The 23,451-nt window shown below is 47.9% G+C and overlaps 2 protein-coding genes across 6 annotated transcripts in view; one reads left to right on the forward strand and one right to left on the reverse strand.

Annotated features, from left to right (window-relative positions):
• Nucleotides 1–5,552, forward strand: part of Hcfc2 (host cell factor C2) — a 59,165-nt gene extending 53,613 nt beyond the window's left edge. For 2 of the 3 annotated variants that reach the window (XM_059245637.1, XM_059245636.1), the window contains exon 14: nt 5,370–5,552. In XM_059245637.1, coding sequence (XP_059101620.1) covers nt 5,370–5,482 — 113 coding nt within the window. In that variant the 3' untranslated portion in view covers nt 5,483–5,552. The remainder of the gene's footprint in view (nt 1–5,369) is intronic. The other variant, XM_059245633.1, reaches the window with a different exon arrangement.
• On the reverse strand, nt 21–15,837 carry Nfyb (nuclear transcription factor Y subunit beta). Of its 3 annotated transcripts, none has more exons than XM_059245639.1 (7): nt 15,724–15,837; nt 12,906–12,989; nt 6,471–6,564; nt 4,682–4,812; nt 1,898–2,095; nt 832–913; nt 21–248 (listed from the first exon to the last, which is right to left on the reverse strand). In XM_059245639.1, the coding sequence occupies exons 2-7, from the start codon at nt 12,909–12,911 to the stop codon at nt 28–30; spliced, it is 732 nt and encodes a 243-aa protein (XP_059101622.1). In that variant the 5' UTR covers nt 12,912–12,989; nt 15,724–15,837; the 3' UTR covers nt 21–27. The 3 variants fall into 3 exon arrangements, with proteins under 3 accessions (XP_059101622.1, XP_059101621.1, XP_059101623.1); XM_059245638.1 differs by lacking the exon at nt 15,724–15,837 and adding an exon at nt 15,354–15,504; XM_059245640.1 differs by lacking the exon at nt 15,724–15,837 and adding an exon at nt 14,757–14,870.
• Nucleotides 15,838–23,451: the final 7,614 nt, after the last annotated feature.

The following is a 23,451-nucleotide window of genomic DNA, read 5'->3' on the forward strand; positions in this document are numbered from 1 at the left end:
CTAGCTGCTGCCTGCCTCAGAGCTACGTCACCTTCCATGTAGACGTGAGCAGCTGGGAAATGCTTTCCTCATTAAGGAGTTCTGACCGTAATATACATTTGGAGAAAACCATTTTATCACAGTGACTATCATGTGCTTCTGAGGTTGTGAGGTGCAGACGGACCGTACCTGTTGATAGGACGTTGTGTAAACCATAACGTTCTGTTGTTGACCGTCTGCAGTGATTAAGCCAGCGGGTAACTGGTTAGCTAAAGGAAGGAGAAAACAGTGAAAGGGGAAGACTCTTACTCTCGGCCTCAATCTTAGTTCAACGCTGTTAATGTCCCACTACAGTTCTCCCATGTATGCAGCATATAATCCTATGAAAAGTCATAAACTTCGTATTTTCTTTTTAAAAAGTCCTCTAAGAATAAAAGTCACATTTTTTCCCTACTGTGCCTTCCAATCCACGGCCTCACATCTCTACACTGTACTCAGCAACAGTTTCCGAGTCCTGCTCAGACCTAGCCTGACCACTGGGCGTGGCCGGAGCCACACAGGACTGAGCATCGTGAGTCTCGTAGATGAAGTTTCTCGTGTTAACATTTAAATCATACAATTTTATGTCATAAGCTGTAATTCTCAATATTCCTCTCAGAAGTCTTCACTCAAACGCGAAACGAGGAGAATGATTGTAATTATTACTGTAAGGTCGAGGTGTCTGTCTTCCCAGTTCAAATCTCCACACATCACTCACCGACTTCACCAAGGTCATTTAGAGCAGGTCCCCGACACGGCTTAGCACCAAGCCTCAGCGGCCCACGCCCCAGCAACCGCGTGTCAAGTACTTACTAAATGCCTCTTCCGTGAGCTCCTCACTTAGCCCATCTGTAGCCGAGACCGCTCCACCAATGCCCTTCTCTCCTTTCATGGCCTAGGGAATGAAGAAGTCCAAACAAGTGCTCACATTCACTGTTTCTAAATGAGAGCGTGATGTCCAAAACAGGAAGCCTCAGTTAGAGAACTATGACATGACGGAGTGTCTTATTAACTCTTTACGGCCTGTTTGTGTGTCGTCATCAGTGTACGGCCAGGTGGCTTAGTGTTTAAAATTCCCAACTACAAATTTGTTTGAACCAGAGACCTCCAAAGTTCCAGCCGCTCTCTGGGTCTGTGGTACTCTTCAGTAGCAAAGTACTGTGGGAAGTATTTAGGAGAGTACTGTGACTTACAGTTTCCCCACTTTTACTCATTCCATGCAAACACCCACCAATTTCAGGGAGGGACTTGAGCCCTGAAGATGCTTTTTCCCAGCAAGCAGGAGGACCCGAGTTCAGAGTCCTCATAACCCACTTCAGAGCTGTAACCAGTGCCGGGAAGGCAGACAGAAGGGTCTCCGGGGCTTCTGGCCAGCCGACCAGCCCGTTAGTGGGCTCCTGGTCAAGGAGGCCTGTCTCAAAAACTAAGGTGCCAAGGGATGACAGCAGACGTGTATAATGTGTGTGCACACGAGGGGATGGTCACACCATCCTCTGGTCATCTGAGAAGTCCCACACTGACCACAGCTCCTCACTTAGTGCAGCAGCTCTGTCCACCATTTAATCTTTTCAATAACTCTATAGTGGAAGTGCTGTAAGTCTCTCTTTACAGATGAGGAACCAAAGCCTAAACTATTTCAATATTCTGCCCCCTGGCAGCATAAACCCAGAAGCCTTGTAATCACTATTCACCTGCTGAAGTTTGTAACAAAACAGGAAAGAAGTAAAGAACTGGTATTTAAAATACTGTAATCTCACACATCTAACACTACTGGAATGTCACGTGATTTGCTGCAAAGCCTCTGAGGTGACATGGTCTAACACCGAGCTGAGGGTGGCTGTCGCTTTCCTCGGCATAGCACCGCGGCCACACCACTTACCTCTCTGAACTTCTGAAGGTACAGTTTCAGAGGTTCCACGTAGCTGTCGAAGCCTAGAGTAGACATGGCGAAGAGAATATCCTCCCCGTTAATCGTCTTCCGCTTCTCCTGATGACAGCGTTCGCTTGCCTCAGATGTTATGAAGCTTATGAACTCACTCACACATTCCTGAACACATTCTTTGGCATCTTTTGCAATCTGAAGAGGAAAAAAAAGCCATAGGTAAATTTGTAGGAAATGCATTACCTTTTTTTTTCTTCGATTGTTTGAGACAGGGTTTCTCTGTGTAACAGTCCTAGCTGTCCTGGAACTCGCTTTGTAGACCAGGCTGGCCTCGAACTCACAGAGATCCGCCTGCCCTTGCTTCTCAAGTGCTGGGATTAAAGGTGTGAAAACAAAACGCTGCCCAGAGCATACCACACTGCACTGACAGACACCTCTGCTACCCAGGGTCTCATGTCTCCAGGCCGGACTCTTTACGTAGCCAAAGATGACCTGAACCTCTATTTCTGCCTCTACCTCTCAAGTGCTGGGCTACAGGCATGCACCACCATGCCCAGTTTGAAAAGCCCAGGGTTTCTTGCTTGCTAGGCAAGCACTCCACCTCTGGAGCCACGTTCCCAGAGCTGGTGATGCCTAAACTTTAGCCCCTTACATATTAACCGTTGTTGTTGGTAACAGCCAACTCAGAGTCAGAATGAGCAGAAGGAACACATAATAAAAGAGAGAGAACTTCTGCATCTGTAGCAGCAGCCAGACGGAGATGGTGGAGAGCCACCGCTGAGTAGCTTACCCCCCCAGGGACGCAGGAAGGCCAACCCGGTACGGCTGCACTGAGCACATCAGGGGCTGAGACTCGGGGAGCGTGTCTGTGACTAGGACATACAAAATAAACGCCACCCCCCTGCCGCCCCAAAAAACCTGAAGTGTTGACCCAGTGATTAAGAGCACTGGCTGCTCTTCTAGAGGATGTGGGTTCAATTACCAGCACCCACATGGTGGCTCACAACCATCTGTAACTCCAGTTCCAGGGCATCTGACTCCTTTTTCTGGCCACCTCAGGCACCAAGTATGGGCAAGGTGCACAGACATACATTTCAGACAAAACACTAATACACACAAAATAAATAAAATGCTAAAAATAAAATTCAGAAAAAAAAAAACAATTCACAAAAGTCTTAGGAATAAAATACTGATTTTTTTTTCTTTTTTAAACTATTGGGGCTAGAAAAAGTATGGGTTCTGAGTATTGCCTACAACAGCATATACCCTCCACACCATTATGAAGAAGTCTTCTCTTCAAATTCTGAGGTCTGCTGGGCATGGTAGTGAATGCTTTTAATCCTTGAGAGGTAGAAGTAGGCAGAGGCCAGCCTGGGCTACACAACAGTTCCAGGCCAGCCATAGCTACACAGTAAGGCCCCGTCTCAATACATACGTGCATACACACATAAACAGGTAAGTAACGGTCGGGGGTCTACTAGTGAAAACGAAATAGGCCTTCCTGAAAAATTACTGTCACTGGGAGCTGGCGGGATGGTTCAGCAGCTAAGGGTGCCGGCTGCCAAACCTGAGCACCTGAGTGTGGTCCCCAGGGCCCAAATGATGGGAGGAAAGAAGTGAACACCGTAAGTTGTCCTCTACCCTTTACACGTGTTCCGTGGCATGTGTACATATATGCAGTTGCGCACACGAGCATACATACTGTCATTTACCTCCACACCCATTTTACATGGTGGAGAAAGTAAATGAGAGTTGTACAATGCATTGAACAAAACAATGGGATGCAAGCGAAGTGTGTAATTCTGTATTTCTCTCCATTGGAAGCCACGTTAACTGCTTTACCGAGCATGTATATACACATACATATGTGTACACACACACATATAGCAGAAACATGTAATCAATTTAATATGAGGTATTTTCATGGTGCTCCTCACACCAGGCCTCTGGAATCTGGTGGGTTTGTTACAGCACTAGTCCTTTTAGACCAGCCACATTTCAGCTGCTTGGTGGACAGGACAGGCAGGAGCTACTTAAAAGCAAGTCTGGAACAATTCCTCTGCTCTAAAACATAAGGAGGAATATCTCATACTTACAGTGGGAGTAATGTAATATCATTATATTTATTTGAAAGTTTTACTTTCAAAAGGTTTATAAAAATAATGGAAAAGGTTAATGTATATGCATATGTTATATATAAAGCAATATATAAAGTAGGAAATTTACCTCAGACCAAGTGATAAGCTGAGTGATGAGGTTTGTCTGTTTTATGACACAAGGTCTCATTATGTAGCCAAGGCTGGTATGGAACTTGCTATGTAGCCCTTGAACTCTTGGCAATCCTTCTGCCTCAGCTCCCCAAATGCTGGAATTAAAAGCAAGTGCCACCACACCTGGCTGAGGAATGTTTCATACAAGGAGTTGCTCTCAGACAAGCTACTGTGTGTCAGCTGAGGTACAGATGGGCTCCATTTGCATAAAAAGGAAAACAGCTGTTTGCAAATTCCACGGTGTTTTGAAAATCTTATCATACCTTTCAGTCCAATGCCACCTAACGTCACTGACACTGGATGTCCGGGGCATATGGGAAGGTGAGGGGACTGGAGACAGACCACTGTTCAGTAGCCAAGTAGTCAGAAACAAAACCTGATGTGCTGAAAGGCTGGGGACCGAAATGAATAGCTAGCTACTACTGATTTAACTATGGACACGTGTCTTACAGTTTCCATTCCCTCCCTCCCCCTGCAAAAGAAAAGCCAGATAAAGTCTCCTCTACGTTACCTTTCCTGTTTGAGGTATGGCATTTTTCATTATCCTAGCCACATTTGCAATTGGAAGATAAATATCTTGTTCTCTGAAACTTTCTTTTGAACCATTTGTATCTTCATGATCATTCATGCTGTCCTCAGTATCTAAAGAAAGTTTTTTAAGAATTAGGTTTAGGGCTGGAGAGATGGCTCAGCGGTTAAGAGCACTTACTGCTCTTGCAGAGGACCCGGGTTCGGTTCCCAGCACCCACATCAGGCAGCTCACAACCGCCTGTAACTCCAGTTCCAAGGGATCTGAGGCCCTCTGCCTCCACAGGCACCCGCACACACACACACGGTGCACATAGCTCACCCAGGCACATACACGAGTAAAATAATAATAGTTTAAAACATCTTCATTTTTACTTCAACCTTGAAATGACTGTGACGGTCTAAAGCACGAGCCTTGTGGCTCATCACCCAGTGCTCCTAAGAGATGGCAATAATTGTTTTTCCACATTTCCTCGGGGTTAATCTCAAACCCAGCACCCAGCACTCTCTTGTCCTGGCTGTCCTCTAACATCCCAGCACCCATTCCTCAAAAGCCTCCACCAGCCCCCTCCCCGACGGCACCTCCCAAAGTGCTCTCCCTTCATGCAATACCTTGGCAGGTTCTCCTTGCTGTTCCCTAATTCTTTTCACTTCTCATTTCCCCTATCAAGAGTCTTTCCTGATGCCAGGAAGCAGCTCTGCGTGCCGGGACGTGGTTCTACAGAGCAGACGCTCACCACTGGGGGATGTAACTCAGTGTGGAGTGCTTGACTGCCAGCCATGAGGTCTTGGGCTCAATCACCAGCAGTGGCAGGGCCAACACTCACTCACTGCCTAACCTGGCTATAAAACTCAGTCCGTAACCTATGCTCCTTAAATATTACTAGACTAAGTTTATGTTTATCCAAAACCAAGTTTATATAAACCTGTATATGTAAAGTTTATAAAGTATAAAACTCCTCGCTAGCATTTACATAAACCTGTTCATATAAATTTTATATTAAATTCTATAGACTTAAAAAATTAGACTTGAATATTATTGACCCAACTGGGTAATAATTTAGTATCTAGGAACACTAATCCCTTCATAGCTCCTAAAAAATACACGTTAATGTTTAATTTTACAAATTAAAATGCCATAAAAGCAGATTATTTCTGGTAGACTAACATAAGAATTCCTCTTACTGTTTAGAGGGAGTCTATGCTGTTCTGAGGTTTTTAGAGCACACTTTATATTATAGAGCACTCTTCCTAGGCCTCACCACGCTTCTGAAGAGCATCTCTAGTAAGACGGTAGGGTGTGCCTTCTACAGTGGGTTGGCTTTTGGAATACTTGGACTGGACCAAGGGCCTTAGGGACAGGACCTAAGGACAGAGCACTGAGCTATGGCTCTCTCTCTTCCCCACTTCTCTTTCTTTTCAGACAGGGTTTCTCTGGGTAGCCCTGACTAGCCTGAAACTCGCTCTGTAGCCCAGGCTGGCCTCAAACTCACAGAGACCCGCCTGCCTCTGCCTCCCGAGTGCTGAGGTTAAAGCTGTACACCATCATACCCAGCCTTAACTTCACATGTGAGACAGGGTCTCAATAAAGTTGATTAGGCCAGTCCTGACTTGTCACCCTCCTGCCTTGGCCTCCCAAATAGGTGGGATTACAGGTTGGGCCCCAGACCAGGCTCTCACTTAGATTTCCAGTGAACCAGGGCATGCAATCATTACTCTGCTGTCAGACACTGGTGACCTGGTGTGTGTCCGGTTCTAGCTGTGTGTCTTACCATCGTGCGGCTGGATGACATAGTGACTTCCTCCGATGTAGTCCGCGGAAATCCCTAGTTGAGAAGCATCTGTTGTGGAACCGTCACCATCCATCTAAGGAGACAAAGTCTGTCAGTGCTCCTCAGGAAACGGCTCAGCACTTACACGCTCGCCGGGTGGACCACTTCTAGCTTTCCTTACTAAGAAAATGCATTTCTTGACTAGGACATTTTTCAATAATTTGCTAACCACTCAACATTCCTGTCCATCATCCATATGCACTAAGTGTAAAATCAGTAGAGGAATAAAACAAAATGACCCTAAAGTACATGCCTCTTGCTTTCCAACTACATACTCCTCAAGTACAGTGTGGCCAACCTTAACTTACCATACACTTCTTCCTTGGAGCTCCAAATCAGGTGAGCACGGCAGTCCCTGGAATGTCGGGCAGCCCCAGCCCTACCAGCGGTCCTGCACAGCCTGAGGACTAGCCTCTCTTCTGTGCCTGCTGCATACCTCCCTTTGCTGCCTCCCTGCCACCCAAAGGTACAGTCCTCTTTTTTCCTGCAGGGTCTTGTCACACAGCCAGACTGACCTTCTGAAAACTAGGATTACCGGCATACGCCGCCATGCCAAGCTTCCCATCAGGTTTTGAATGGGGCCATCACCTGAGTCTAACACAAGTATTTTCTTCCCCCAGCTCCTCAAACTTTCTGATTCTTTAAATGAAAGGAAATATTTGAGACGAATATAGAAATAGGAGAAGTACAACCACAGACAAGAAGAAGAATTACAGAGACCTCAGCGGTCATTCCTCAGGGGCCAGACACCTTGTTTTAGGGACAGTCTCACTGGCCTGCAACTAGCCAATCAGGCTTGGGTGTCTGGCCACTGAACCCCAGGGGGCTGCCTGTTTCAAACAGACATGGAGACACAGACACACAGACACAGATACAGACACACACACACACACACACACACACACACACACACACACACACACAGCTGGGCCTTTTCATATGCGTTCTGGGGAAAGTAAACCATTAGCTCCCAACAGATCCCATTTCTTTTCATCACAGCAGATCTGGAAGGACTGGCCCGTGGGCATGGAGCTGCATCAGCCACAGGACAAGCCCAGAAGGGTGGAGTCTACCTGGCATACTGACTAAGGCCTAGAAGTTAGCAGTGACTGGAGTACTACCCTCCTCAGAGTGCTTCTCCATCTGTACGGCTTTCCTCTAACACACCAGGCTAGTTTCTAAGTTTTCAACATGGCATGTCTTCCATGCATCTGTTGGCTTTGCTATCTGATTCAGTTGTAGACAGAGATACATTTCTGTAATTGATACTGTTTTAAGGAGCCTCTGTCTATGGAGATGCAGGGGTCCTATTCATTCACTGGTCCTCCACTCGTTTCTATACACATGGAACAATATTACCCTCCCCATCTTTCATTCACACACACGTCAGCCATCACCCCAGTAGAAAATGCTAGTGTCTTTGATCACAAATGCCTTTCAAGGCTTTGACAATGAATCTACTGGCCATGGAGAGATGGTCTATTAGAACAGCTGTTCACTGTTTTAAAGGAAATAGGACAAGATTTGATTCAGAACCCACAACTGGAAATAAATCTTGACTGGTGAGGTCTGATAACAGAAATTCCTGGCTAAGTCAATGTTCACAGGATACTAGTCTTGAAGTTCCCCTAGCAAGAAACTGGTCAAGGAGCTAGGTGGATCTAGAGATGGATTAATTATAAATACAAGCAAAGGTACTAGAGCAGAAGGCTGACTGCCATCCCACTGTACACTGTGATTGGTTATCACGTGGATTACCCGACTAGTCTTCGAACCAGGCGCATGCCCTACTTCACGGCTGTCTGGGTCAGCAATGCCGGGGCTGTGGAGACCCTGCTCCCCAAGTCCGCGTCTCCTACCTCACAACTGTCTGGGTCAGCAATCCAGGGCTGTGGAGACCCTGCTCCCCCAGTCCGCATCTCCTACTTAACTGGGTATCTTTAGTTCTGTCTGTTCTAGCCTTTCTGTTACTGCACGCCTTCTGCTCCTCACCTCTATCTTTCTACCGTTAAAACCCCACTCTAGCCGGGCGGTGGTGGCGCACGCCTTTAATCCTAGCACTCGGGAGGCAGAGCCAGGCGGATCTCTGTGAGTTCGAGGCCAGCCTGGGCTACCAAGTGAGTTCCAGGAAAGGCGCAAAGCTACACAGAGAAACCTTGTCTCGAAAAACCAAAAAAAAAAAAAAAAAAAAAAACCCACTCCAGACTTCAATCCCAGTATTCCCTTTCCTGCTGCAACTTCTTGATTTATCCTGTTCTGGAATCTCAAAACATCTAACATTCACTTGACTGAAGCCAACAGCAGCAGCAGCATTCCTCAGATAAGCAGCCTAACCCTGGGTCTTACAACATGCCAGCTACCCTGCTATATGTAAGGAACAGTGGGGAAAACCTATTATATAGTCTAAAGGTTTGTTCTGTTTTCCTATGGAATTTTTTTTTTCTTCGACATAGGGTTTCTCTGTGTAGTTTTGGTGCCTGTCCTGGAACTCACTCTGTAGCCCAGGCTGGCCTTGAACTCACAGAGATCAACCTGGCTCTGCCTCTGGAGTGCTGGGATTAAAGGCGTGTGCCACCACCGCCCGGCTTCCTATGGAATTTTTATGGAAGAGAATGTGGATGAAAGTCAGCCAATGCTGCACTGACTGAGCGCCCAGTGTTTACTGGTCCGCGCTGTGTGGTCACAGAACGGGAAATAACCCATAAGGGTTCTGTCCTTATCCTGCAGAGAAAACACGTATTACGTAATCTGGAGAACGGGGTGAGGGAGTGGAGAGCGGTCCATGGGCTCTTCGAGGCCACTGGCTCTGGAATCGCCTAGTTTGAATTTCCTGCTACTTATTGGCCACAAGACCTTGAGCAAGGTGGATAAACAGAGAGAAGACTTGTGCGTACAGGGCTTCTGCATGGATCAGAAGACATATCTGTAAAGACTGAGCAAGCACAATGGGAATACTCCATCCATGTTGTTATATTTTAGCATAGTGACCTTATTTCAAAAGGGCTTGACTAGTCTCAGGGGGCCAAGAAAAGCCCCATTAGGAGATGGCATTTAGCAGGCAGTGGTGGCGCACACCTTTAATCCCAGCACTCCAGAGGCAGAGGCAGGTGGATCTCTGAGTTTGAGGCCAGAGTAAATTCCAGGACACCCAGGACTACATAAGAAACATCTTAAAAAACAAAACAACAACAAAGGAGATGGCATCTAAACAGACTGAAAGAATAGAAATCAGGCCCAAAGGGGGAGGGGGAGGGTGCACATTCATGTTTAAGAAAGAAACAGAGATGGCAGGGCGGTGGTGGCGCACGCCTTTAATCCCAGCACTCCGGAGGCAGAGCCAGGTGGATCTTTGTGAGTTTGAGGCCAGCCTGGTCTACAGAGAGAGTTCCAGGACAGGCACCAAAACTACATGGAGAAACCCTGTCTCGAAAAAAAAAAAAAAGAAAGAAAGAAAGAAAGAAAGAGAGAGAAACATAGTACTGGGGAGAGACAGCTAAGCAGTTATCTGTGGACAAGAGCCTCCAAAGGGGGATTTTCAGTCGAAGAATAGAATATCGTCCAGTACAGAAAATGGCCTGGAGGAAGCAAAATAGAGCCAGGAGACAGAGGGTCTGTAACACCGCTCTTATGGCAGGAAGTGAGGTAAGATGATCCCCCAGTGCGTGTTCCAGGGCCAGAGCCCTGCACATCCACAGGACAGCAGCTACACAGCATTTGAGAAGCTAAATGGGACGTCTGCCTGGCTGCAGCGAGCTCAAGCAGAGTGGTGCTGGGCTCCACCTGGGAAGTGCGTGGCTGCAGATGTGGAGAACAGAAAAGGACAGCGAGGGATGGAAAGGACAGGAACACCAGTGGGAGGAAACAGGGCCAGTCGGCTGTGACTGAAATTATACGTGTCCACTGGGGAGCTGCAACCCAGAGACCATCTCATTACATTAGGTTCAGTGACTGTGCTATCCAGCTGAACTGATGTTCTTTAAAGATGATGTGATAATGCATTTTTATTCCGATTTTTAAAGTAGCAATCATCTGCTAATACAGTAAGTGCACTGGTAAACAGTGTCTTCTTTAATATGTTTATTTACTGAGCACTTCTAAATCCCTCAGATGTTCATAGCCCTGTGCATAGCTTAAGAAACTAGCTATGGGCCAGCGACATGGCTCAGCAGGCACACAGGCTTGCCTCCAAGCCTAACTACCTAAGCTCCATCCCTTGAAACCACACGGGGAAAGGAGAGAACCCAGTTCCACAATGATCCCGACTTCCACATCACGCCATGTCATGCACCTTCACCGTCAGCCCCATTCCACATCTTAAAAAAGAAAAGGGGGGCTGGAGAGATGGCTCAGAGGTTAAGAGCACTGCCTGCTCTTCCAGAGGTCCTGAGTTCAATTCCCAGAGACCACATGGTGGCTCGCAACCATCTGTAATGAGATCTGGTGCCCTCTTCTGACCTGTAGTCAAGTCATACATGCTGTATACATAATAAATAAATAAATCTTTAAAAAAAAATAAATAAAAAAATAAAAAAGAAAAGGTAGCTGAGGTGCGGACTGCCTGAGGTGACGGAGTAAGTGGGACTCCAACCTAGAGGCCCCACGTTCTCTACAGAACCCATCCTGGTAGCTTTTCCTAGGCCTGATTCTCCAGGTGCCCCCTCTTAGTTCTCTATCTCCTGATTACATAGTGAAAGCATTGTAGCTGCTCTCACAACCAGAATAACATCTATAAGGGGTTAAAAACGTGTTCTGGAGTTTGGGATGAGTGTGGCCCTTGGGCTTGTCTGGGCTGGAGGCACACTCCCACTCACTCCAAGTGGCGGTCAACAGGCCACTTTCCATCCACTATGGAAAGATTGCTCTAACAAGTTCCTGTGCAAATGCCCCAGCAAAGCACACAAGCCTCAGCCTCCTGTAATTCCTGCCTTTTCAAACAGTCCTGGTTCTTTCCAGGCATGAAGACCTTTCCTCGAATGTACACTAACCTCTTACCTGCTCTTTATCTGTTCTGGAGGTTAAGAAACAGTTATCAGGAGTCCTCATCGCTACTCATTTTCAGCTCTGCCTGCCTGCTTCCTACTCTCCCTTAAACACGTGCATGCGGCCGTCTCATTTCACACAGCGGTACTCTCCCGGCTGAGGAATACCCTCACCTCCCCACTCCCTAACTAGCGCTCACGCTCACGGAGTCACATGGTCCTTACACAACGCTTCATTCCCATGCTCTTAAAACACCAACACGCCAATGGAAACCACTGAAAAGCCGCCTTTTCAGATCAGCCTTCACCCGGCAGACCATCGCAGAACTGACACGGCTTGCCCGTCCCCTCAGAGACTTCCAAAGCCATCCTCTTACTCTGTCCCCCAATCGTTAGCTCTTTCCTCCTCTGCTCTTCTAATGAACTCATTAAATTTTACCTCTACTCTCATAAATACGAAATTTACAATCGCTGTTGCGCCTGCCGTTTAAGCAGCCTCAGTGACTTCTAGGACACTGGAGTGTAACTCACCTCCCCCACCCCGACAGTTCTGTTGAGAGCACCACAGGTCTACCGGTCTAGGCTGACCGGCCAGCACTGTCTCGCGGTTCCAACCTGGATCAGCCCGTCCTTTTCCTCCCACTGGGTCACCACCACCCAGCCCAGCTTAGCATGCTCTCAAGACCAACTCACCGAAACTGTTTCCACAAGGTCTCTTACATCAAATCCAAACCTCCTCTTCATAGCTTTACCAGAAGCTTCCCGTCTTAACCTAGGAAAACTCTGAACACTAGAATATGCCTAGGGGACCACCAATTGCAGGTCTCTCATTGTAAGAGTGAAGCAACCATGACTCATAGGAACTGTACCCTGCCTGAGGTCACAGATACTGTAGCAGAGCCAGATCCAAATGTGCAGTGGCCAGGTGGGAGCTCGTCACAGAACTATCCTGTGAAAACCCACCTGGAACAAGTACCTGTCTCCCTCTCCAAGCCTGTGACTCAACGGGGCTTCTGGGCTTTTGCTCTGAGTGACACCTTTTACCTGGCCAAATCCCACCCATCTGTAAGACCCCGTTCAGCCCGGGAGGACCCCTCCTGACATTCCCAGGTCAACCACATCCCTCTCTTGCAGCCCTTTCCAATCGGCACATAGCCCTGCCTGCAGCCGAACAGACAGCCCATAAGCAGGAGAGCAGACGGTCTTTTACCAGACGGTCTCAGCAGTGCTGAGGAACCGGTGAGCCTGTGCCAACAGCTGACAAGCGTCAAAGCGGATAAACACAGGTACTGTCTGTCTAGACTGGAAGGTTTCACTGTGGAGCCCTCTCCAACACACCAGCTAGCTACCTTTTCATGTCAGACGGAACTAACCAAAATGGTCAAAGCATACTTACTGTCATGAAATACCGTCAGAATTGTGTATCAGTGGTGTTCTCAAACACCCGTCAAAAGGTGTTGGATCCTTGCCCAATTTTAACCTAAAAGACAAACATCTCTTAATAGCAAAAGTGTGCAGTCTGCAGACTTCCTTGAAATTAGAGACACAGGCCATCTTACCTCCTACACCTAATCAATGGAGGGTCTGCAGGAGAGGGCAGAAATGGCTTTCTAACATACCCCCGAATTTGTTTTAATAATAAATATTCACCATAATACTCCAAATAAGGGACCAAATTATATATTATGCAAGAGACTGAAAACTCACATATCTAAATTTCATAAAATATTAACACCAAGGACAGAAATACCCCACTGATTAACTTCAATTTTTGAGGATGGCTTCATTAAATGTTTCAAAGATGTATAAATTTTTGAGCTTCAAAAAGAAGAAAAAATTTATGTCAGACTATATAATGCATTTAAATTATTGTTCATTATGCTGGAAAAAAGACACAAATTGCCTAGAGGGCACACTGAAAAAAATATCCACAGGGCCCTTATTTATAGTTTTGGAGCACCATCATTGGGAACTAAAATTGCATGGAGACAGGCTTCAGTCTCACTGTACGGCAAAAATAACTGAGAGAATCAGAAGCAATGACAGTTTGGGCACCTTCCTATTTGCTGAGTCCTTGTTTTCAAAGCAAACAATTAAATGTGTGTGTGGGGGGGCACAAAACAAAAATCCTTTCAGTGTTAATTTTAAAGGAAGAATACTGATTTCCATTCAAGCATGAAATGCAGTATAAATAGCAGGGGGTAAAAACGTGGCTGTTGAGTTGAATTGTTTTGTTTTTGAGACAGGGTTTCTCTGCAGCTTTGGAGACTGTCCTAGAACTCGCTCAGAACTCACAGAGATCCTCCTGTCTCTGGCTCCCGAGTGCTGGGATTAAATGCGCGTGGCACCACTGCTCCGCTAAATAGATTTTTAAAATGGGATTAAAGGGACCAGATAGCAAAGACTGTCTGACACTGTTACACTCTCCAAAGTAATTTGTATCATCTTTTCATATTATGTCCCTTTTCCAGATCCAAAACTGCTCCTACAGCTTTAAAAAGTGTTTGGACACTTAAACACAGGAGTTGGGCATGTGCATATATATATTGCTTAGAAAGGTTATGGGGTTGAGGGCCCTTACCACACCAGTAACCCAAACAGTTGGCTAAGTATACATTTAGGTTTAGTCCATTAAGAATAAAATCACTCTATCACTTCATATGGAAAACATTTTCCTAAGGGCAGGTTATAATCTGTGTAATAGCTCAAGGGAATGCATACATCTGCTTAATGTTTGAAGAAATGCAAATTTGTATCCAAGAAAAGCAGTCTTCCCTTCCTCCAACCTCCATTCTTTGGCATCGACAACCACAGTTTTGCATCGATAGAATCCTTAAATTAAGCTACAGGAGCCGTGCAGAGGAGGAATTTGCCTTTTACAGGAATTCTGGTAAAACTCTCAATACTTCATCCATAAAGCTCCTGTTTATTAATGTCACTACTACTGACTAGTTAAGCCATCACTTTCGGCTGCCGATTAGTTTCCTTACTGAGAGCTGAAGCCACCCCGGTGATTTGTGGCACGATCCACAAAACTAGGGTCTGTGAGGATTAGCGGGATGCCATTTTTTTTTTTTAAAGGTCGCCTGCTACCTAACCTTGCCTAAACCAAACAGTCTTCTTGTAGCACTTCGGGCACGAAAACTGATCTGTGGGTGCTCGGTAATTCTTTGTTCTCGCAGACCCTCCCGCCCCCCCAGCACGGGTGACTGAAAGCACCGTGCAACCTCCAAGGCTCCTTTCCCACCTTCGGGGCAAGTCCGGGGCGCGCCAGCCGCCAGATGGCTGCATGCTGTAGGCGCCGAGCGGGCCGGGGGCCGCCAGGCCGCCTGCTCGTTCCTCGCGGGGGACCCGCCACCTCGGCTCGCAGGTGCCCGGGCGGCCCCGCCGAGCGCATCCCCCGCCGCCCGCGCCCAACGCCCGCCGCCCGCCGGGATGCGGGAGACAAAGCGGCCGCTCCGGGGCGCCGCGCACGCCGGGCCGCTTTCCCCGCCCGCCCGCTCGCCCGCTCGTCCGCTCGCCCGCTCGCCCGCCGCAGGCTCCCCGAACAAAATGGAGCCGGCCCGGGGGCCGCCGCCGCGAGAGCCCCGCAGCCGCCCGGCCCGGCCCGGCTCGGCCGAGCTCGCGGCCCCGTGCACAAAGCGCCCGCCGCCCCGCGCCCGGCCCGGCCCGAAGCACGGCGGCCTCGCCCGGAGGCCCGGCCCGCCCGAAGGCTGCGGCCGGAGAGTGCCCCCGACCGCCGCGGCGTTGGCGGCGGGGACGGCGCCGGGAGGAGACGGACATTTCATTCGAGCTAAAGTGGAGTCGGTTTAGGAGCGATCATTGGCCGAAGCGAGACACAAACCTCCAATGCAGCCCTGGTTGGCTCCCGTCTCCAATCGGCTGTTTGGTTGGACAGAAAATGGCTGCGAGGGAACCAGTCCCAGCGCGGAGCTCCACTTCCAGGACTCGGCCTCCCCTCCCTCCGCCGCGGGCCGCTTCCCTCTGCGTGACACCCTCCCTCCGCGACGCCCGCGCCCGAGGCCACGCCCCGGGCCACGCCCCCCGGCCGCGCCACGCCCCCCGAGCCCGCGAGCTAGCCGAGCCGAGCCGAGCCGAGCCGAGCCGAGCCGCTCGCTCGTCCCCCGGAAAAGCGCGCGGGCGGGCTCTGGGCGCTCGGTTCCTCGGTGCTGCACTGCTCCGGGGAGGCCGGGCGTCTGCCCCGGCGTTCTCACCGCGCAGCCTGGAGTCGGTGCCGAGCGCGTCTGCTCGGGCCTCTTTCGCCTTCCTGTTCCTTCTTTTCCCACGTGCCAGCAGCGTCTCGCCCGCTTGAGTTCAGCCCCGGAGGGGATCGACACCCGAGCTACCTTCCAGGATGCCTAGTGTCCCTCCAAGCGTCCCCAGGCACACAGCGTTCCCTCCCAGTCACTGAACATGGCTGTTAGTTTTTCAGGTTTCATCTTAGCACACCGAACCCTTCCTCCAAGTTTAACAGGTCCGCTATTCCAGCAGACCACCACCCCGTACTCTGGTCTAAAGATGCTGCTTTTTTTTTTTTTTTTTTTTTTTTTTTTTTTTGGCTAGGCCGGCTCTACCAAGTTGGCTTAGTAGCTTGCTGCCTGATGTGCCTTTTTCCCAATCAGATGACACGGCCGCAAAATCTCATGGCCTCTGTGCAGCCAGGGCCTTCACTGAGGTCTGGATCGAATGTCCCTTGGCTGCTATGGTGGAATATGGTGGAAATCCAAACACCCTGCATGGCCGGGCACTGGAAAGCACCACATGGTGCATGCACCCAGAGCTGGGAATCTCTTTCCTTTGCTTTTGTGAACAATGCCTGGCACGTTAACTTTCTGGCTTTACTTTTTAAAATATATGTGGAAAGTTATTGTCCCCCTTTTAAAAGCAAGACCATCTTTAAAAGCAAACAATGGTAACAATAAAAGTCCTGGTGTTGTGCCTTATGCCTTTAATCTCAGTACTGGGGAGACACATACAGCAAGACTGGAAATTCCAGGCCATCTTGGGCTCTCTAGTGTGTTCACAGCCAGTTTGGGACTACATCTCAAAAAAAAAAAAAAATTATGTGTGGGTATAGATTACATATAAAAGTAAGCTGGGCAGTGGTGGGCCCACATCTTTAGTCCCAGCACTCAGGAGGCAGAGGCAGAGGCAGGAGGCAGGTGGATCACTATGATTTTGGCCAGCCTGATCTATAGAGTGAGTTCCAGGACAGCTAGGGCTCCACAGAGAAACTCTGTCTCGAAAAAACAAGCATATTAAGTGTGTGTGCATAAAATACACAGAAAGATTGAGAAAGATGTTTATTGAGTTCCTACTATGTCTGGAACATATAAATAGTTCCTGGGCAAATAAGGAAGCGAGCATAAACCAGAGTTGCTCAGTTAGTTATTCCAAGAGGAGAAAGTGGCCCTGCATGATCTGAGGGACTACCTGACCTGAATTCCAGGACCCCTTCTCACAGGCCAGATTCACTCTTCTGTTATTTCTTTATAGCAGAAATAACATTAACTACTAAGGTTGGTTGCAATGTGTACACACAAAGACCTAAAAAAGGCTAATTCTACGATTTTTTTGGTTTGGTCAGTTTGTGCACCACTGTTGTCTATATTAGTCAGGGTTCTCTAGAGGACAAACTGACAGAGTGAGTAGACAGACTGGTAGACAGAGATAGATTCTTATAGATAATGAATATCTATAGGAATCTTTTAAATCCCATACCCATACATACATATGTGATCAATTAAATCCCACAGATACTTATGGGATTTACTAGAAGGGCTTGTAAGCTCTGGTTCAACTAATCCAACAATGGCTGGCTATGGAAGGTCCACGAATCCAGTAATTAATTGTTCAGCCCTCAAGGCTGGATGTCTCAGCTGGTCTTCAGTACACAGTGGAATCCTGAAGGAGTAGGCTCTAATGCCTGTGAAGGAATGGACTTGCCCGTGAGAGCAAGGGCAAGCAGGCAGAGAGCAAGCACTTCCTTCCTCCAGGTCTTTTATACAGGCTGCCAGCAGAAGACTTGGTCCATATTTAAAGTGGATCTTCCCACCTCAAAAGATCCCACTTCAAATGATTCAATCAAGAAAAATCCCTCAAAGATATACCCAGACACTTGGGCCTATCTATCTATCATCTATCTATCTATCTATCTATCTATCTATCTGTCTGTCTGTCTGTCTGTCTGTCTGTCTGTCTATCTATCTATCTATCTATTTGGTTTTTCAAGACAGGGTTTCTCTGTGTAATAGTCCTGCCTGCCCCAGAACTCACTCTGTAGCCCGGGCTGGCCTCGAACTCACAGAGATCCACCTGCCTCTGCCTCCCAAGTGTTGGGATTAAAGTCATGCACCACCACCCGCTTTCTCAGTCCTTTCTATGTGCTGAAGTCTAGAAGGATGTAGCTTCTGCTTCCTTCTCCCACCTCAGCTATACCATTCTCCTAGCCCCACCTCACCACCCTCTGGAGCCCCTAGCCTTGACATAGATTCTCACACACACACACACACACACACACACACACACACACACACACACAGACATACACACAGACACACAGACACACAGACACACACACACACACACACACACACACACAGCTTTTGCCTTAAGACCCTAAGTGGCCCGCTTTTACCTCTAAGTCTTCTCTCTCTTCAAAGAGAGAATTCCCCTATTCTTCCACCTAAAGTAGTCCTTAGTTCTGGAGCATGGTAGCACATGCCTGTAATTTCAACACCAAGGAAAGTGAGGCAGGAGGATTTCTGTAAGTTTGAGGCCAGTCTTTTGCTGTCTCCCTCTCCCCACCAAATCAACAGTAAAATAATATTTAAAATAAAAATAACAGTAAAAGAAACCCACCTCTTAAAGCTTCCATCTCCCCAGTAATGTTACTCAAGGTCTGGTCCAGCCTTTAACAGGTGCATTTGGCGGGGACTGTGGTGATATATTGTGTACCCTAATAAAATTTGCCTGAAGATCAGAGAACAGAGCAAGCCACTAGATTAAACAGAGAGGCCAGGCAGTGGTGGCACACACCTTTAATCCTAGCACTTGAGATCTCATGCCTTTGCTTGGGAAGCACACACACCTTCAATCCTGGGAAGTGATGGCTGAGCAGAGAAAGGTATATAAGGTGTGAGGAGACAGGAACTAGAGGCTCTTTCAGGCTGAGGAGTTGGTGAGGTAAGAGGTGGTGGCTGTGGCTTGCTCTGCTTCTCTGATCTTTCAGCTTTCATACCAATCTATCTGGCTCTGGGTTTTTATTATAATACGGTTTAGGAAGCTCACGTTACCATCAGTTCCTTTCATCTCGTCATAATAGCATTCCTTCGCTGTCTCCTTCCCTGACCTTGGAGGAGCTTCAGCAGAAGCTGGGGACTGCAGCCCAGAGTGAGGTTGGAAAGACTCTCCCCCCACCCCGGGCGGGGGGGGGGCGGCTAGGCTGAGCACAGCCCAGTTGAGAGCTTAAGTTATGGCCATTATAATAAACTCAGAGCCACAGGCACATGCAAATGATTTCCCCACAGAGACGGAGACGGTGTTCACTCTTTTACGACACTGTTTGAGATGACTTGTTACACAGCACTAAGTAATCAACACAATCTAATTAGCTAACAATTTCAAATGGCTGAACGGTTATGGCATTAAACCAAAATATCATGCTACCAACTAAAAGAGGTTGTAAGGACTTTTTACTTCTTTGTTTTTTTCGGTTTTTTTGAGATGGAGCCTCACTTGGTAGCTTAGGTTGGCCTCAAACTGGAGGTCCCCCACCCCTCACTTGGTAGCTTAGGTTGGACTCAAACTGGGGGTCCCCCGGCCTATCTTCCTAAGTGCTGGGATTGCAGGTGTACACAACTCCAAGCTGAACCCCTTGTTCTCATATTTACTTATTTATTTGTATATGCGGATGTTCCACATCTGCCATGGCACATGTGTGGAGGTCAGAGATCAACTTTCAGGAGTCTATTCCCTCCTTCCACCATGGGGATTCTGAGGCTCAAACTCAGGTACCAAACTGCCTTTACCAGATGAACCCCCTTGCTGGCCACGAACCATTTCTTACTGGAGGGGCTGTCCAGCCTGCTGTAACCGAATCCTTGAGATCCAGGAATTCGTAGTGAACAGGTTTACTGGCTCATCGCTCTGGAGGCTGGGGAGTCCAGAATCAAAGGATATGTATTGCACCCGGGGCATCTGGTGAGCACCTTCTTTACCTCACAGCAGGCCAGGTTGGTGGTGGGGAGGGAAGAGAAAGGGGAGACACACAGAGACTGCCGTCATGACTTCTCTAACAAGCTCACTCTGGAGATGATCACATTAGCATCATGGAGAGCAGATCCCCCAAGACCCTAATCACCTCTTAAAGGCTCTACTCTTAGCACTGCTTGCTGTGCTGGGAATTAAGCTCCCATGCCTGAACTTTGGGGGCCACTTTCAAGCCAAAGCAATGGGGATGCAGGTGGAGAGACAGAGTAGTGCCTGACTAGCTTTACATTTTAGTGACAGAACACTCTGGCCCCCCAAAAGGGAACAGTGAAAAACAACGACACTTATCCTTGGGTCCCCGGCTTGGCAGCGAGTGCGTGGTAGGTAGAATCTGGAGTAGGGTGTAGATTAGAACTCTCTTGCCACCCTCTACCAGCCGAGGACTCTGGGTCCACGGACTACACCAGCCCCACATGCCTTTATTTATTCTGCAAACTGAGGGACTTCTTCACCCACTCTGCCCCCAGAGTTGTTGGAAAGCATCAGGCAGCAGACAGGGTTTAGAGTGATGATGTTTCACAGAAAGACAGCTGAAAACCATGAGTCATTTGTTACCGCGACTGAGATGGTTATGACTGAAGAGGTTATTAACATGAAGAATAACTGAGTACTTAGGAGGCATAACCTTTATTAATATTTCTCTACCCCAGCAGAACGGTGCCGTCCAGTAAGGATTACCTAGTTTAACCAGTTATGGAAGTAATTTATGCGCTCCGTGATAATTAACACTGTGGATTAGAGGTGCCCGAGGGAAGGAATAAGTGAGCAGTAAATTTTAATAAGGACTCCAGGGAATGGATCTAGCAGGGAGGAGCTGAGGCAAGCTGAACCTGGGGGGAAAGGAGCTACAGACAGAGCTACAGCAGGAGCTGGAGGCCACTACCATGCCTCCTACTTTGGGTCATTAACCTGGGGATGGTTAATGGCTCCACCTTGAATATTGGAGGCCTCTCCCCCCAAGTACGAATACTCCAAAATGAAAAGGGAACTTCACTGTAAAGTGTTGGGGGATATTTGATCACACTATGAACCCCAAGTTTGCATTTATGTTAATTAAATAAAATTAACCTTGGGTCAGGAGGCTGAATTAGCAACTAGTTGGCAGAAAGTCACGGTAGAGCATCAGAGGGCATCTGGGAGAGATAGAGAGATGCACAGGAAGTAGTAGGGAAGGACTTTGAATGGCGCGCCTCTTTTGCTTCAATGGAGCAGAAGAACATGCCTTTTAGGAGATGCCAGCAAGAAGCGAAGGTCAGCTAGTTGCTACTCAACCTCTCTGAGCTAGCAGGTTTTCACCCCAGCCTTTGAATCGCAAGTCTTATTTATAAATAGAATGGTAGACATTTAGTTAAAGCTATCTTTGGTGGCAACGACAGAGCCAGTGCCTGTGGGAACAGAATTCCTGCCAGGCTGTGGCCTGAGCAGCCAAGTTGCTTCCAGTGAAACGGGCCGGTAACTGTGGAGTCACAATTGCTGGCTGACGTAGCAGCCAATTAAGGTGCAGCCACTGTGCTGAAGATAAAACTGCAGTAAAATGTGTGGGTGAGAGTCCTACAAGGCTCAGCTTTCTCCGGGATGGGCGCATCTGTAGGTTTTGTATTATGAATATGACGAAATTCTTTTTTTTTTTTTTTCTCTAAAGTTTCCATTCCTTTTCTTTTTCCTTGTTGTGGTGCTTGGGCCTCATGCATGCTAGGTAAGTGCTCTACCGCTGAGCCGCCGCATCCCCAGCCCTCCTCTGCTTTTCTGATATCCCTTTCTCTAAGGGCATTCTTGGTCTCCAAATAGTGATCCCACCTGGGGAGTTTCATCCACTCACACCTCATCCTTTGCCATTCGCTTGACTGACTCCTCAGTATTCTTCCAGATGTAGGTTAGTTTACACCTCGTGATGGGTAATCTGGACTGCCAACTTGATTGCATTGAGAGATCCCCTAGGAGGTTAGCAGAGCATCCCTCTGAGTGTGTCTGAGCATGTCTGTGATTTCCAAAGAGGATCAGATCAATCATGAAGGCTTTGATCTACAATGGTTTAATACACTGATAGAGTCAAACTTTTTTTTAAATTATTTATTTTAGACAGGGTCTTGCTACGTAGCCCTGGTGGCCTGGAACTTGCTATGTAGGCCATGCTGACTTCGAACACACAGACACAGAGATCCACTGTGAGACTGAAACAGGAACAATGTACCTCACAAGCAAGTTAATGAGATACCAAGACAGGAAAAATAGACCTTGCAGGTTAAGAGTTCTCTTTACAGTTAATACATCTAAGAATAAGTTCCTGTTTGTCCTATGCTAAGTCCTTGCAAGGTACGGTTTCTATCTGTAATTAAGAATAAGTTGCTGCCGGGCGGTGGTGGCGCACGCCTTTAATCCCAGCACTCGGGAGGCAGAGCCAGGCGGATCTCTGTGAGTTCGAGGCCAGCCTGGGCTACCAAGTGAGTTCCAGGAAAGGCGCAAAGCTACACAGAGAAACCCTGTCTCGAAAAAAAAAAAAAAAAGAATAAGTTGCTGGGGTCTGAAGAGATGGCTCCACAGTTAAGAGCACTGGATGCTCTTCTAGAGGACCCAAGTTCAATTCCCAGCACCCACACGGCAGCTCATAACGGTCTGTAACTCCAGGATCTAACACCCTCACACAGACATACATACAGGCAAAACATCAATTAATTTTTTTTTCTAAAAGAAGAGTAAGTTTCTGTTTCTTAGATCTGATGTAAACTGCTTGCAACCTCAATCCGTGTGATGTGTATCCCTACCCTGTTCCTTCATTGTATTTTTTAACGATGTGTAGCAGCCCACTCTCTGGCCCCCGTGAACACCTTCTCTCCCGTAAAGGACTTCAGGAGGCCAGCAGGGGCTGCTCTCTCAAATCCTGACTTAGAGGGAGACAGCCACCAGGCCAGTCCCGGGGACACCCCAAGAGGCAGCTTGCTTTAATCGTACAGTCATGGATTTGGTCTTTTCTCCTCCAGATTCTCAGGCTTAACACCACCCAGCTCTGCTTCCCCAGGGCTGGGATTAATGGCACAGGCTTGGACTTGAGCTGTGAATAGATTTTGGGGGAGTGCTGGAACTCTGAAAGGTGAGGTCCAGATGAGGGAGCGAGCCACCGAGGATGCCATCTGAGGGTGTCTCGGGCTCTGGTCCCTTCCTGCTCCTCTTCTTCGCTTCCTGGCTGCCGTGATGTGAGGGGCTCTTCTCCACCGGGAGCTTCCTCTCTTGTGCTCCTGCCTCGCCACGAGCCTGACAGTAAGGAGCCGGCAGAGCGGGCGTCGACTGGAGCCAAGTGTCTCCTCCCTGAGGCTGTCTCAGGCATTCTGTCTCAGTGATGGCAAAGCTGAGGCACCTCCTCCAGAAAGCACCCTTGACCCCAACCATGAAATTACATCCATTTTTTTAACCACTGTTCATCGCTCTTTAACTATAGTTTTAAAATTTTTTGTTTATTTTTTAAGATTTATTTATTATATATACAGTATTCTGCCTGCATGTTTGCCTGCAGGCCAGAAGAGGGCGCCAGATCTCATTATAGACAGTTGTGAGCTGCCATATGGTTGCTGGGAATTGAACTCAGGTCCTCTGGAAGAGCAGCCAGTGCTCTTAGCCTCTGAGCCATCTCTCCAGCCCCTATTTATTTATTTATTTATTTATTTATTTATTTTTAC

The sequence above is a fragment of the Peromyscus eremicus genome, chromosome 18 (genome assembly GCF_949786415.1).
Source record: "Peromyscus eremicus chromosome 18, PerEre_H2_v1, whole genome shotgun sequence".
Lineage (NCBI taxonomy): Eukaryota > Metazoa > Chordata > Mammalia > Rodentia > Cricetidae > Peromyscus > Peromyscus eremicus.